We start from the raw sequence: 16,033 nt of genomic DNA, 5'->3' as shown, positions 1-16,033 counted from the left end.
CCATGTATATTTTCACCACTGGTCTTTATTTATATAATTATTGGCTTTTCTTGAACTTGATGATGAACAGTTTGATTCATTATTTTTCCTGTGTGAAATGGATCTCCTTCAGTAACTTTGGCATAGGCCTTAATATTTAATTCAAGGAAAAAATAGTGATATAATCGTGTATTGATAATACTCTTTCCAACATTGCCACTTTGGAGTTGTGCAGGGGTTTCGGTGTCCTTGGGACCCTGAGCTGTGATGGCTGGGGAATAGTTTCCTAAAGCAAATTCGTCCCAGGTAAGAGGTCAGACTAAAAGGGATTAAGAGAACCCCCTATGAATCTGCTAAGTAGGACCTGCAGCATCTCACAAAGACAAGGGAAAGCTGGCAAGCATCTGGTGGCTTTGTCTTGGTTCATGGAACTCTTTAGCCATTACCAGCTACCATTAATGCAATGCAAGACTGGCAGCTGGTTAGGGCAGGTAGATAGGCATGCTGATCCCTTGCAGCACACACTGATCATAAAAGGATGATGTGTGAAATGTAACTAATCTTTCAGAATACAAAAAGGAACTGGTGATAGTTGGGCTACATACATTAGATACTAGATGTAGGGCTCACTTCCAAGCACAACACTGGTTATGTGACCAAACTCTTGAAAGGGGGAGGATCTCACCTTTTTCTAAGTTGCCCAGTATAAGAGGCAGTGGGCAGGAGCTGGGAAATCTCTGGAGTCCTTGCTAATGTGTTGGAGTTTTACCCAGAGAATAAGAGAGTCACTTTTATGTGGCTACGAGATCCAGGGATAAAGGCTCCCCACTACACAGCCTTCATGGAGCCTCTGCGCAGCGTTATGGAAAATCTTCCACCCTCGGACTTCTTATTTCTGCTTGGTAACTTAGACACACTTGTGGGAAATGATGGGGGAACCTGGAGGGAAGTGACGAACATCGTGACATGAGCCTAAGTGGTGTTATTAGACTTCTGAGCTAGACATGGATTGGCCATAGCTTACATCATAATGCAGGCAAGGGAGATCCATGAGTATGTCTATTGAAGTAAACTACTTCTACCCATATTTGAATGACATAAGAAACATAAAATCTGTCATATATGAGAGAGTTGTCTTATACTGCACGTGATTGTCTCAGTGGATACGTGGAGACTACCTCCATCACAGCTGTCTTCCATGTTTCTTTTCATTGAGTGTGAATGACTGCCACTCCCACTATGGAAGCGATTAGTGATCAGAATTCAAATGATAAAGCTAATTTAAAAAATTCAAATGCTTTAACAGAAATGTTTTTTAATTTTCAGAATATGAGTGTATTAGTTGACTCAAAAATAAAATGATGATTAATTTATCTAATTTGAATTTTAGTTTTCAACTTCAAAAATGCACATTCTTTGACTAAATTAAAATGAGGAAGAAAATTACATTTGCTTTATCATTTTCAAAAAATGCCCCGCGAATCTGTATCATAATTCAAATGGAAAAGCAAATTTGACTTGATTATTCTTTTAAACCACCCTGACCCACCGTGCTTTCGCAATGCCCGCTGTCAGAATCCAGGTTTAACCTGCTGTTAATCTCCTGGCTACAGTTTAATTACTCCCTTTTATCAAACAATTACACTTTCCCCACAGAGAACTCCCTACTCTGGGCCTGACAAGGTTGGTCTCTGGGCAGTCTGAAGTCCTGTACCCACACACTGTTACAGTACAGGTAGCCAGGCAGCTAATTTAGCAGAGCAACCTTTCAACTAAAAACCATTTCTCAAAACTGGGAGGGTTTTTGTACCACAGGGACAGAGAGTTGGATGGATCACTTTTCAACTATATCTGAATCTTGATCAAATGTGATCACTTAGGTAAACCCTTTGTTTAATCTGGCTCTACTAATTGGTCCAAATTTCAGTTTTAGGGTGTTTCTTGAAGGTTGAAACTCTAATGCTTAAATATAAAATCTTCAGTTTGAATCTGGACCTGGACTTATTTTTCATCCCTATACTTTTGTCATCTAAAAGGGGAATTAAAATACAGTTTTGAGCACCAATATCTCTAAGTTGAGCCATCCCTCACCATTAGCATTGCAAATAATATCAGTCTTCAATTTTACAATCAACACAAACATTTTGTCTTACCTGAACTAGATCATGTTCATACCTTAACCTACTGTAACTGTACCTTAACTATGGCAGAAAAAGATGCAAATGTGTCCCCTGCAAGTTGACGTTAAGTCCTACAAATATATATATATTTGTTTTTATTTTCTGTCAGGATTTTTTGTTTCAAAAAAGTTCCAAGTCTTTTTTTTTAAACAACATACCAAATGTGGAATAAAGTGTCAATATTGATAATTGTCATTCTCACTCGCACAGACAGTGTCTTGAAGAGCACCAAGGTAATAATTTCATTCAAGCCCTTCACCCTTTAGATTTCTCATGGGAGACTGATCATATTAAACCTGATGTGAAATTATACATTGAGCTATTCTTAGTTCTATCTCTCACCATGCTCACCTGCCAGACAGCCTTCTGATGCTCTCAGTACCTTCTGTAGTGCAATGGAGCACAGGTAATGAAGACAAACTGGAGATATCATACAAATCATGGCTGCTAATGGACTTCTTTCTTTCTCTCTCTCTCTCTCTCTCTTTCTTTCTTACTGTCCTCCATCCCCCTCCCCCTCTTAGGCTCATCTTTACTTCCAGATTAAATATTTATCATTCTGGGAAATGTGACACCTCTACAACCTCCACTGAATTTGTCATTTCACTTATTGCTTGCTGAAATCTCAGTATGGACACAATGAGTTGAGGAATCAGGCCATAATACCTGTGAGGTTAAGAGGTGGGACAGTAATCACACACCTGTCCATCTGCTGTCAACAGAGAATACAGTGATTGTGTCTCGATGTGTTAGTGACAGATAGAGAGCAGGCAAGATAGAGGTTTGTGTATGGGTATGTGGTGTATAACTATGTGTACTGTGTGTTGTGTTCCTAGGCCTTGCTTCTTATTTCACAGAGGGCACATTACTCATGGAGCTTTACCACAATGAGTTGGAAAAATAAATCTGAAAACATCTTTTACATTTCTTCTGTTCAACTTATCAGTCGTAGACCCCAAGAGCTTTTCATTTCATTCAATGACCTAATTTCACAGCTGCCCTCCACTCTGGTCCCAAGTGGGACATTTCTCATGAATTCAGAGGCTGGAGTGTTTGGTTTGAATAAGGGATATTTAAAATGTGTTTCAAATTGAGGTTTAGAAAATGTTTTGTAAAATGTAAAGAAAGGCCATGGTTTGGGTAAAAGTAAGTTATTTGTTAGACAATTAGTGTTACTGTAGTTTCCAGATAGTTAAGGCAGAGTACCGTGAGCTTTGTTAAACTAATGTCTATTGTTTGCAGGAAATGCTCAAAAACTTTGGTCTGATGTGAGCCTGATGTTTAGTCACATTGTTTTCAACTGCTGGATAGCTTTGCTAAAGGAAAAAACAAGTTTTATTTTAATATATGCTGAACATTTCTATTCTGGTCGGATAAATCTAAAATTATTTGGTAGTTCTCTGGTTGAACAAACAGAATAATGTTGCATCGGATTTATGAGTTTTTAGTGAGCTCAAGAAAAAAGCAAACAAGAGATGCCATCTTGGACTAAAAGTAACTCATCATTGCAATCCAAAGCAAAAACCTAAACATCTATTTTTGGACGATTGCTTTCCAATTCCTCTTCCAGTCCCTTTTAAAGGGAAATGTTATGGAACATTACATAGGTAAAATAAACTCATTTTACTGGGAGACACTGGACACACTGATAAGACCTCTGACCTCTCCACATACAATTCTATCACAAAATGATGAAAGTTTTTTTTATACACAAAGATTAGCTTATATTTTTCAGACTTTCATCTATTTAACTTTATTTTTTATTTTTTTACTGTGTTTTAGTCTCTTCAGCCTCTTTAAGTCCTGTATTCTTTAATCTCATGACAACATCTCCACAGCTTAACCTTTTAATACTTAAATGTGTACAATAGGACTTTGACTTGTCAGAAGAGGGAGTAACACAATACTGACTCATTCAAACTGAAACAAGCTAAAAAGTTGCAAAAAAAAAAAAAGGTTTGAGAAAATGAAGGCCTTTTTAAATATTATGCCACAAATGACCTCTGCTGGTCAGAACTCTTCATTGCAAAAGCCCAACCAGCATGACCCCTCCCTCAGTAATATATAAAGTCACTTCTTTCATTCCCCTTAAATGCCCCTTGGTTCTACACTGTGTGAAATCATTGACCTAAACAAAAAAAAGTTCAAAGACTCTGCATACCCTAAGACAGAACAAATGACTCATCACATTTTTTGTATTATGGTTGTATTTTGTTTGCAGAATGTTTCAGCGCTGCCCAAAGGTGTGTCATATCTTTTTGTACTAGTGTGATGTGTATTTATGGCTTAGAGGTGTAAAATGGAAATAACAAGCCATTGCATATCACCCACACTTTGGATCATCCAACAACACAGCTGTAAGTACCATGGATGCAATGTGTGTGTGTGTTTCCCATGTCATTCCCACAGTCCCATCCCCCAAACAGGAACCATAGTCACCCCTTATCCCATTAAGACAATTGCCAAGACTGGCATTCAAAAATGTGCACATGTGCATGTGTGTCAATGTGTGTGTGTGTGTGTGTGTGCCTGCAAGCAGACACACAAACCCACATATACGGACGAATGCACACAAATATAGCAACCCATACACCCACTGGGCTGAGAAAGAGTAATTTCAAAATCAATCCTTTTGGAGAAAAAGAGTGGAAAAAAAAAGAATGAGAGCCCCAAAACCTTCCCTAGTGTTGGCTGATTGTAAAGGACTGTCAGTTACTGCAGCCTTCTATTGGGCCAAAGGGAAGCAGCAGGATTCAACTCCGGGCCCAATAAAGGGCTATTCTTCCTGGAAATCGGCCCTCGCACATGGACTTGAATGCACTCGGACGCTAATCTTCCGAGCTGTGGGAGCCCACTCTATATTCACAGGCTGTGGCACAAAGCAGACACAGCCGCGCATGCTGATGCCATTACACACTACTAGGCTAATGCTAAAGCTATTACTGGGTTAATGCTTACGTCTTGATTTTGGATACTGATGGTTTTCTCTTCTTTACTTTTCATCTTGATCGTCTGTGACCTTGTTCATCATACATGCATTTTAGCTGGCATACCATTGTGTTGTGTGTGCATTCCCATCAATTACAGTGGTTTAGATGTAGCAGCTGAATGTCATATATAAGCTGCTTATACATAAGATGATTAAAGGGTCCAGTTGGTAATGCTCAAATTCAGTTTTCTGCAATTTTCTCACTATGTCCTGTGTAGTCCGCTTTAGACCAATAGTGTAGTGTAGACCAAATTATAATATAGGCTACTTTACATCTCCCTCATTAGTTACATTTGCTTGTGCAGCTTTTGTATATTTATACTCTATTCCACATCAGAAGCAGATTTACATCATCATCTTTCATCATCATCCTGAAATCCAGCTTTCCATTTGAGTAGTCACTCAAATGGAAAGCTAGATTTCAGTAAAGTTGGGCGATCATAGTTTAACGATTAAATTACATTCATTAGAGCTGAAGAAGAGCTGTTAGCTTTAACTGTAATGTAGCATCCCCCAGAATCAGCATTGTGTAATAAGAGGTAACTAGCAACGTGCCATCATAGACCATGTTTAATCTTCAGCCTAATATGTCACCACACTGAGTTTTGTAACGTAATGATAAGCTCCTCTCCTTTGAAGTAAAGTCGTATTTGGTTGCAGTTTCATAGCTGGTTACGTTAGAGAAGACAAACATTTTGTGTTTTTCTCCACTCTTCACACTTTCCCATAGTTGGCTTTAATAAAATCCCCAAACTCTTAAGATGCATATTTGGATCGCAACCAAGTTCAACATAAGAAATGTGACACGGTGCCAAGAGATGCTATGCGATTGTTCAATTAGTCTTCATGGTAGAGGTTTAGCCATGGATGATGACAACACATCAAGGAAAATTAGGATAGATGGATGCTTGTATTTCTATTTGAACTCTGAATGATTTTGAAACGTTATCACACACACGCACACACACACACACGCACACACACAAAGCAAAGCAAAGCAACAACCAAACCAGAGTATTAGTCAAGGCTAAAAATGGCCTTGTGGGCATTTGCCATTCATTATATTTGTCCACTGACCCATTTTTTCTGGCCTCATTACTGTAATAGTGATCTCAGTCTTGATCTATTTTAGCTCAGCCTTCTTCAGCCAGGTGATCAATTGAGATTCCCCAGATACTATGAGCACTGCAAACAAATAGAGTGCATCTTAATTATGGCAACTAAGGCTTTGGCCACTATTGACAACTTAGTCATTTATTTAGTCATCATTGCCAACAGTATTTTCGGCTTCATAACTAACTGACTTTTTCAAACGGTCGAAAAAGGATTTGTTTGACCTTTAAACTGAGAATTACCATTCACACTTTTTAAGACTGAAGGTAGACCGAGCGCACGATTTACAGTAAAAATAATCTGCTAAATACAATGCCAAATACTAGTTAAAATAAAGCTCACATTTTTAAGATTTATTTTTCTTGGGGCAAAGCTGTTATAGTCAGTATTTTGTGTGTATTAATTGGTTTGCTTGTATAGACATACTTGACTCAGCAACATTGAGCTTTTAGCATCTTTCAGCTCACTGTTTGTTTGTTTTTTTCAGCTAACGTTTTTAGGCTACTATTTTGTTTACTCCCATTGTCGTTTTCTGGAGCAGCAGAGAGTTTTACAACTACTGTTTCCAGCCCTGATGAAGTCACTGACCAACCTGCTCAGCAACATCAGCAAAAATAGAGCAGCTGGTGAATATGGTGCAAGTTAAACAAGGGAATAACCAAAAAACCCATTAAGCAGTATACTGCTAGAGCTAAAAAAGAGAGCAATTAACGCTTATATAGTTGTACAACACAAGTATAAACTCATCTGAGGAAGTTGATTATATGTTTTGTGTCCAATTTCAAATCTCAAGTAAGGCTTTGAATTTATCATGTTCATCTAGAATGAAGAATACAAAAAAAAAATAGTGACATTTTCCATGAACCTCTTTAAATGAAGAAACAAACTAATTCTTAATAACAACCTCAGAGAAGCATGTAAGGGTAGAGCACAAGCAGTGATCGAGGGTGTTGCATCTTCTTGACTTGTACAAAACGTGTTTAGGTTAGAGAAATCCAACAATCTTAAAATGATAAAACTATTAGATAAAAGATGATGCATTTCATTTCAAAATGAAAAGACTAAATTTTGACATTACATGAAAGACCATCAATCTAAACAGACACTTAACAGTGATGTGTTTCAACAGTTTTCATGGACGTTCACAATTGAATGAGATCCCTGATAAAATACTGCCCTCCAGTGGACGGAGATATTTACATTGTCTTCAATGACCTTTCCACTAAAAAAGCTCAGTCTCTCCCTTACATGTATTTGCAGAAATCACATATTTCAGGCGGAAGAGGAACGTTTGATATCCATTCATCTCTCGTAGGTAAACAGTCTGGGCATGTCATCATTTTTGGAAGACATGGACACAATCAGCAGATTTGCTGATGCTTTTCTACTTCAAGAATCTTAAATCATATAGTAGCAGTCAAAGCCCTATTTGAAACTTAATCGAAAGATTAAGTTGATGCTAAGATGTTCTTTAGGCACCAGCTCCCCGACCACATCAGAGGTGGACTGGCTCGATCCTACTTTAGCATGCTGCAGGCATCAGCAAATTTAAGTGATGGAAGAAGAAGAAGAAGCAGCAGCAGCAGCCATGTTTATGTATTCAAACTGTCAGCAGCTCTAAGAATGTGAGAAAATTTCAAAGAAGGATCAGTGTAGGAGAAGCATGTTGTGCAATATAATAACTTCAGAGGAAAGATCCACACACTATTAGTACGATTATAAGACTAGAAACAGTCAGTATGAAAGAAACAAAGCTGAGAATAACCCAAATAACTGTGTGTATATATATATATAGCATATTTAAGGTGTTGTGAAAAGTATAGCAACAAAGCATAGAAGGAATCTGGTCCTTTTACAAAAAGTTTAGATTTTTTTCCCCCTCCGTTTCTTTTTTGGCCATGCGTACATGAATTCTGTGGATGGTAATCTAATCTAAGTTAATCACCACTTTGCTTTTATAGTGCAACAATATGATGTATCACCACGACATTTTCCAAAGAGGTCATGGTCCTACTTAATTCAATACTCCTGTATAGTCCTTTTAAGGAGACATAAGATTAAAACAATGGACCCACTGGTACAGTTTTACAGTAAGACTTGGAACATTTGTAGAAGCCAAACCTTTTGCAACAAATCAATGACGATGGAAAACACTCAAAGTCAAAGCGGACACTGAAAGGTGAAGCACAACAAATCAGAACAGGACATGTCACACGGGGCCAGGACACACCATGCTGGGTCATGCTGCTCTGGGAGATTTATTTAGTGCTTTTTGCGTTTTTTTGTTTTTATTGTATTTTTCTTTTCACTTGCGCTCCTGTCAGGAGTGTGGTAAATGGGACAGTCAAGCAGCAAGAGTCACAGGTCATCATTATCATCATCATCGTCATCATCATCATCATCACTGTCACCACCGTTACCATCCTCCTCCTCCTCCTCCTCACGGTATCATAATAATAAGAATTTTCATCATCATTTAACTTTGTCCTCAAGCTAGAAAATATTTTACATCACATTGTTTTCACTGACTTTTGAGACCACAAACATTCCAGCAACACACTCTAGGATTAAGGGTGGGCAACAATCAGAAAAGCATGACTTTTTGCATAGTATTAAATGAACAAAAGACATTGAGTTCTTTATTTACAATTATTGTATAGATAAAAAAAAATTCATAAAAACAAGATGAACACTTAAATCACTTACCCATAAATGGCTAAGTATGCCAAAAAGTTATCTGTTGGCATTTCTCTTTTTCTTTGTTCCACAAACTGCATGCTGCTAAATACAGTACATCAAGGCAGGTGAGAGTATATTGCAAGAAGTATCATTGATATCATCATTATCATCATCATCATCATCATCATCATCATCATCATCATCATCATCATCGTCATCGTAATTGTCGGTGTCATCTTCAACATAATTATTGGTTTCTACAACACGTGTTATCATTGGATGTAATCACACGATGTTTGAAAGTGTTTCTGACAGGAGCGGTGACAGATTACATACAGCCAAACAGCTGTCTTGGCAGTATGACTTGTTGTGGTGCATGATGGGAGATGTAGTCAGGAAGAGTTCCTGTTTTCACATCAGTCCACGTTGTTACTGTCCTCAGTGGACTCATTGCTGTATTTACAAAGATTATTTTTCAATCGTGGTCTTTGCATCCTCTTAAAGCTGAATGTCCTCTCGGATGAAAAAGTGGTCGGAGAATGTTGGCTTAAGTCTTTTTTTGTTTGTGTGTGTGTGTTTCTATTGAAAATGATGTTGTTGCTGTTGTATTTTCTGTTGTGTTTATTGTTTTCATTTAGTACAGACAAATAAACAAATACTTTCTCAAGTTGAAAATGTTGAAAAGGAACCAAAATAAACCAACAGCTTCTAAGGAGAATATCAGAATCCAGACTGTTGTAGTTCAACCTAAATACGACATATTTTATTCAAATGGAGTGACTTTTTCAACACGCCTGAGCTAACTGGTAAAGCTTGTGCACCCTCTCCAGATGGACAGATCGACTGGGAGATGACAGAGGAGTAGGATATCAAAAAGAAAAAAAGGTGCTGGGATAAATGATTGTATATACTGTAGTAGTGTATAGGACCGTTTTTTTTTTTAAAGTAGAAAAACCGTCAATATTTTTCAAGTTGCATAATGAGCCTTTCCTGTAATGCTTGCCAATGACTTGGGTAAGTAACAGAAATAACAATAGTACAGGCTAGTTCAGTGGCCTTGTCCTTCTGAGTGCAATAAGACAGGGTTAATGTGCCTTCTGTATGGAACTTCTCTCTGGTCATGTCTGATTGGTCAAAGCACAATAAATAGTTTACAACTAGTGAGTACAGTTGAGATGCTAGATTACTGTATATTCTGTGACGGCAGGAAGACAAGCTTGGTTAAAACACACAAAAGCACATCTAGAATTACACCACAGAAATGTTCATTCATAACCGGATAGTGCAGAAAAGGATCTTCTTTTTTTTTTTTTAGATATATAGAAAAAGATTCAAAGCAACATTCCATTTTTGTGATTTGTTTTGTTTTTTTTTTGTCAGTTTTTCCTTTTTTTTTTTTTAGGTGTTAAAAATGCCAGCAGCTCTGTGGGGCTGCGTGTGTGTCCCTCTGCTAGAGGAAAAAAAAGATATTCCTTTCAAGAAACAAAGAAAATCAACTTAAATAAAAATAAAAACACAATATCTTTCAAAACAGAAACAAAACTTCTGATTCCCGTGCGGCACAAATGAGCGAAATATAACTTTGCAGATTTCTTATATGACTCGATTGCAGCCTTTTTGATGGTCACACATATTTTAAAACCTTAAGTCCTTAGAACAAGCAGGTTTATCTAGAGTACTTATCTCAGCCTCTGACTCAAGCTCTGACCCTAGGCCAGCGCAAAAGCACAGAAAAAAAAAAACACAATAAAATAATAAAAAAAGGTGATAAAAGAATTAAATATCCCCCCTCTGTCACATAAAGGAGGCCCCCCGCTTAGAAAAGGCAAGCCACTCCACCTTGATCCCAACAATCATGTAGCATAATACTAAGATTCCACATTTACTACGTTTCCCATTATATTTTGGTTTCTTTATGTCCGTCAATCCTCTAAAAATATCTACAATATTGAAAAGATAGCAGGCAGATTCCAGCACATTGTTTTTCAGTAATAACACACTAACACAGCTCTGGTCCTTCAGCGCTCCAGCTCCACCTTTCTCTCCTACAAACCAGGAAGTTGATCTCTACGAGGTTGTAAACAAATTACATTCTCTTTAAGACATAAATAAGTCAAAAGTATTTTTGAGCCATTGAAGCAGGAACAAGGCAACATGCCAACAAACAAAGATAAACTCTTTCTAAATATATTTATATGTATTTATATTTATAGAATATATCCCATAAATGCTATCATCATCAATATTATTTTGCGTTCCTCTTTTTCTGAAAGGTGCAAAACTACTGTGCAGGTTGAGCCCTACCGTCTCGTTACACATTTATGTTTATGGATGAAAGAAATCTTTACAGTTGGGTACATGTTCATGCCACACAGAAGAAGGAACTTTGCAGGGCCAAGAACTCAGATAAGCCGTCTTTAAAATAGAAGTCCGCCGCAAAGCCTAGCCCATCAAACAGAAGAACTCCATTAAAATCAAAACCCTTTGAAAGAAAACTTGGGTAATGTACATTCATGCAGGAGCAACAATAATAAGAACAATAATAATCAGAATGAGAATCAGAATAATAACAATGTTTTCAATTTGATTAAACTATTATCAGTATTGACAACGTTATTGTTGAGGAGAGGGAGCGTAAGCGGAGTCTGTCCTGTTTTGTGATTTTTAACTCCTCAGCTGTGTCTCCCTCCTCATCGTCCTCCTCCTCCTCCTCCAGGTGCCACTAACGACACGGTTCATACATATGTGCAGTCAGCGGCACGCTTATTCAGTACATGCTAACACGCATATGATCATACACACCACCACCGGCGCCACTGTACACATACAACCACAAAAGCAGGATGGCTGTGTAGGTTTTGTGGCTTTGTTGCGCTTTTTTGATTGTATGTTGTTCGTTTTTCTTTTCACCTTGCTGTATTACTTTAGATTTTCTCTTTTGAGAGGAGCATAGAGCTGTAAGAGCTCAAGATTAAGGTGACAGATGAAGATGTTGCCACAGGGCCGGTCCTGTGTAGGAAATAAATGGGCTTTTTTTAGGGAGGGGGACTGGAAGATGAGAATTGAGCAAGACTCGGTGAAACTTAGTGTGACAAGGTGAAAGGTTGCAGTTAAATATCTGGAGCAATTGGAGGAGATACCCCCTGAATGCGGGGATATGAAATTAGAGGTTAGAGCTGAGGTTAGGATCAGGGTTAGAGGCTTGTCTCCAGGCTGTGAAGAGGGCTGGTGGGGCTGGAGGAAGCGGCTGATTTACTGGTGTCAATGGTGAGATTGATGCCACTGTCGATGGCGTTGTTATTCTTGTTGGGGGACGAGGGCTGGCTGGAGTACTTCCTCCTCCTCCGAGCAGAATCGTCGTCTGTGTCGTCGATGAGGGGGATGTTGGGCGTGGAGTCTTCTATCCTAAACTCTGGGTGTGTCATGAAGTTGTGGATGGATGATCTGGAGTCTGGTTTTTCCAGGCCTTCATAGAGGGAGCTACGGAATGCATTCACAACGCGGATCTGTCGCAACAAAGAGGAGAAAGGAAAAAAATCATCATGAGAGGTGATACAAGAGAACAAATGTAAGGGCTGGAGGGACCCTCAGGATGAGAGGAGAGAGAGAAGGACAGAGGGAAGGAGAGAAACTTTCAGTCGAGGACAAAGAGGTGAGAAGAAGGTAAAGTAGTATCTGCAGTCTGTGTTCTGCTTTCACAAGATGACTACGGGTTCACAAGTCACTCACTTTTGGCGTGCACTAAGAAAAGCAGTGAGGAACACAATCATAAAAAATTAACACAAAAAAATCATACATTTCCAGAAAAACAAAGCAACAAAAACGCTCGTTATAAGTATACGCTTTAGTCCAATGTTGCTGTATACCTAGAAACAAGCTACGTTAATAAATGGAATGCTCACAGAACAAAATTAAAGGAGAATATCACATGCAAGTTTGAAGAAATCTTGTGGACGAGGTCAGTAAAAAAAGGAAGGAGGTTAGATCTAAGAGATCCAATCAGGTGCTTTAACAACTTTTGGAGGTGCCAGGGCACTGTCTGGGAAAATATCCACACAGACTCTGGATGGGACACACAAACAGACAAGTAAAGCACAGGGTGGGATTAAGCATGGTCCCAAACGGGGCGATGGAGAGTCAAACTCAAGCCTGCATGAGGAGGTTGGTTCAACACAAGCATTGCAGTTTAAAAAACTCACAGAACAACACATTCACAAAAAAAATAAAAAGAAGCTGTGGCATTTTAGACAACGAGCAAACACAGCAGGGTTAAATATATTATACACACAGGAAGTAAACAAGAGGTCAACACAAACTACATGCAACAAGACAACGGGACAGTGAGAGGTGGACACCGGCACAAGGACTGCGCACACAAAACACATGGAGGTGAATGAGGAAAATAATACGTTCACTGTCAGAGGTCTGAAGGTCAAAGCACTTGTCAACTCCATGCACCTCTAAGTAAACACTCAAGTATAGGCCAAAAAAACACAACGTGAACCTTTGAGAAGGACTAAAATATCTGTGTATTTGATTCCTTTTATTTTTGGATTATATGAACAATGTTTGCATGTATGATCATAATAAAGCAAAGACAGGAAGGGTGCACATTTTCTCTATGCAACAAACACTTGTGATTATTAAAATGTTTGTTGCACACAGTAAATGTGTCAGCTTACTTTCTTTTTCTGTATGGCTTTTTTGATAACCTTGCACCTATACATGATATGAGTTATAACCACCATCTGTTAAGCATTGACAATACAACTGAATTCTACTCCATCTACTCCAAAAATTTGACAGTCAAGGAAACACTAAATAATGCTTACAGGACATTACATCATTTCAGCCCACTGGACATTTAATAAACTGAAAATCTTAGAGGAAAATACTAATTCTGACTCTAAAATCTTAAGAGGACCAGTGAACATTTTTTGTTACGGAGAATCCAAAAATCCAATTTTTCTTTTATATGTAATTTCAGAAGATATGAAAACCAAACTGTTCAGAATGCATGCCATGTTTTTGGTTGATAGATCACATAAAAATGCATGTTATCAACCTAATTCAAAAATAAAGATAGGGAAGTGTTACTTTGCCCTCCTGCTATGTAGTATAAATAAATATTAGCCATGCACTCCTGTTCATTATTTTGCTAATAAACTAGAATTGTATGAAAGGTGCCCAGTGCAGAAAAAGCCTCAGAGATATTATCTTATGTACCCTCATCCTACTGTACGATTCAGACTGTAAATGATGCTGCAGTAGTTAGTGTGGCAGAGCGGGGTATAAGGAGACAAAACAGATAAAGAAAATCATAAGAGGAGCCTGTCTGGATGAGTGCATGTGACAGGATGTCTGACAAGTAACACTGATGGGGTGTCAGAAAAAGGGGTGGGGGGTGTAGTTTACTTCGGTGGTGCTGCAGAGGATCTATGTCCGTAACTATGGCAACATGACAGTCAATTACACCGACAGAATGAAGCGACAAGACGGGATGGATTATCAGCGCAGTGTACTGCTTTTACAGGGGGTTCTCCCGTCCCACCCATTCTTGTGCACACACCCACGGCAGAGTTTAACATTTGATCTTCTAACAGATAAAGAGAGATTACAGGTAGTCTGTGTGTTGTGTTTGTCTATCGATGAGTGCTAAGGGGAAAGAAAGACAGAAAAGATGGAGGTTCCCCCTCTTGTGTTTGGATTTTAGAAGACCCACTTTTAAGAACATTTAGAAATCCTGCTGTGTGGCCGTCATGTGTCACACACACACTGTAGATTCCTTTATGTTTTGCTGTCATTGCAGATGATGTGTCAGCTGGACAGTACATGAAATATCAGGCAGATTTCCTTCAGTTCAATTCAAACGATTTACCTTGTCGTTAGCAAATTCACAGGTGTAATAAGACAACATGGCAACTTATACTTGAATGTTTACCCAGTCCCTTGGTGAGTTGTTTGACATTAGTTCACATCTATGTCTGTCAAGACATAAAAATGGGGCAGGGGGGGGTTGGTAGATGGGAGAATGGATGAGGGAGATGAGCAGAGGGAGACAAACTCACAACCTGAAATGTCACGCCGTGGGTATCACCCTTAGTCCTGCGCTCCTAGCACTCTGAGGAAACAAACACACATTCACCAATGAGAGGACAGTACACCCAAGCATGGGAGGAGATATCAAGATGAATTTGAAATCCAGTATGAACAGCAAAAAGACAGAAGAAAGAGAGGAAATGAAAAAAGCAGAAAGCAAGAAGGAAGAACAAATAAAAACAAAATCTTCAGAGATGCCATCCACAAAAAGGCAGACATTTAAGAAAAATATGCCAAACAATTTGCATAAAATGTGGTTATGATGGCACCCCTGGAGAAAAGAGAGCAGAATAGCAGACTGACAGAGTTCTGACTCACGGCCAGTAGTGGGAGGAGCAGTAGCAGCAGTAGTGCTTGTAGGAGAGGAAAGGGCATTGGACAAGGACACGTGACTAGGACTAGAAACATTGGTTACATCCTGGGTCTGGCTGGTGGTAGATGACTGGCGTCTCAGAGCCCCCGCCCCCTGAAAGGACGTGCCACTCTTGAAGGTGTTGACTACGTCAATCTGTGGGAGGAGAGCGGGACAGAAGAGGACACATGGCTGCTCAGAGACACACAGACTGAATGGCGACACAGGTTGACTGACTGGGTGACTTTGGTGGTAGAGGGAGCGCAACATGTCTCAATCATGTCACGATGAAGGTGGACAGCTAAAGGTCAGGGTGCAGTATCCCCCCCCCAAAAAAAAGAAAAAAAAACATGATTCTAAGGATTAATTCACCCAAATTGCAAAAGATCTTAAAAATGTTGGAAATCAAAACCAAATTGATTCAAGAGGAAAGACCATGTGTGATTGTCATCCGACTCGTAGTATAGAGTTGTGACCATTACCACCTTTTAGGCTATCCTGCTTTGTGGCATTAGCACTAAACTTCAGTTTCACCATGGCAGTTGGGGGTTTGGTGCCTTGCTCATGGCCACCTCAGTGGTACTTGGGAAGTGTCCTGTCACCTCTCCAGCTACCAGGACAATTTCAGTATTTTGGGTCTGC

General features: G+C 39.0%; 1 protein-coding gene across 19 annotated transcripts in view; it reads right to left on the bottom strand.

The window, feature by feature from the left end:
• Nucleotides 1–8,473: 8,473 nt before the first annotated feature.
• The window catches only part of atp2b2 (ATPase plasma membrane Ca2+ transporting 2), a 125,717-nt gene continuing 118,157 nt past the window's right edge, over nt 8,474–16,033 (bottom strand). For 13 of the 19 annotated variants that reach the window (XM_065954698.1, XM_065954693.1, XM_065954695.1 and 10 more), the window contains one exon: nt 8,474–12,446. In XM_065954698.1, the coding sequence (XP_065810770.1) occupies nt 12,135–12,446 (312 nt within the window). In that variant the 3' untranslated portion in view covers nt 8,474–12,134. Of the gene's footprint in view, nt 12,447–15,008; nt 15,062–15,357; nt 15,548–16,033 lie in introns of all 19 variants that reach the window. The other 6 variants (XM_065954704.1, XM_065954707.1, XM_065954711.1 and 3 more) reach the window with 4 other exon arrangements.

Source organism: Labrus bergylta, chromosome 5 (assembly GCF_963930695.1).
Source record: "Labrus bergylta chromosome 5, fLabBer1.1, whole genome shotgun sequence".
Taxonomy (NCBI): Eukaryota; Metazoa; Chordata; class Actinopteri; order Labriformes; family Labridae; genus Labrus; species Labrus bergylta.
This window is presented reverse-complemented; position numbering and strand designations above follow the sequence as displayed.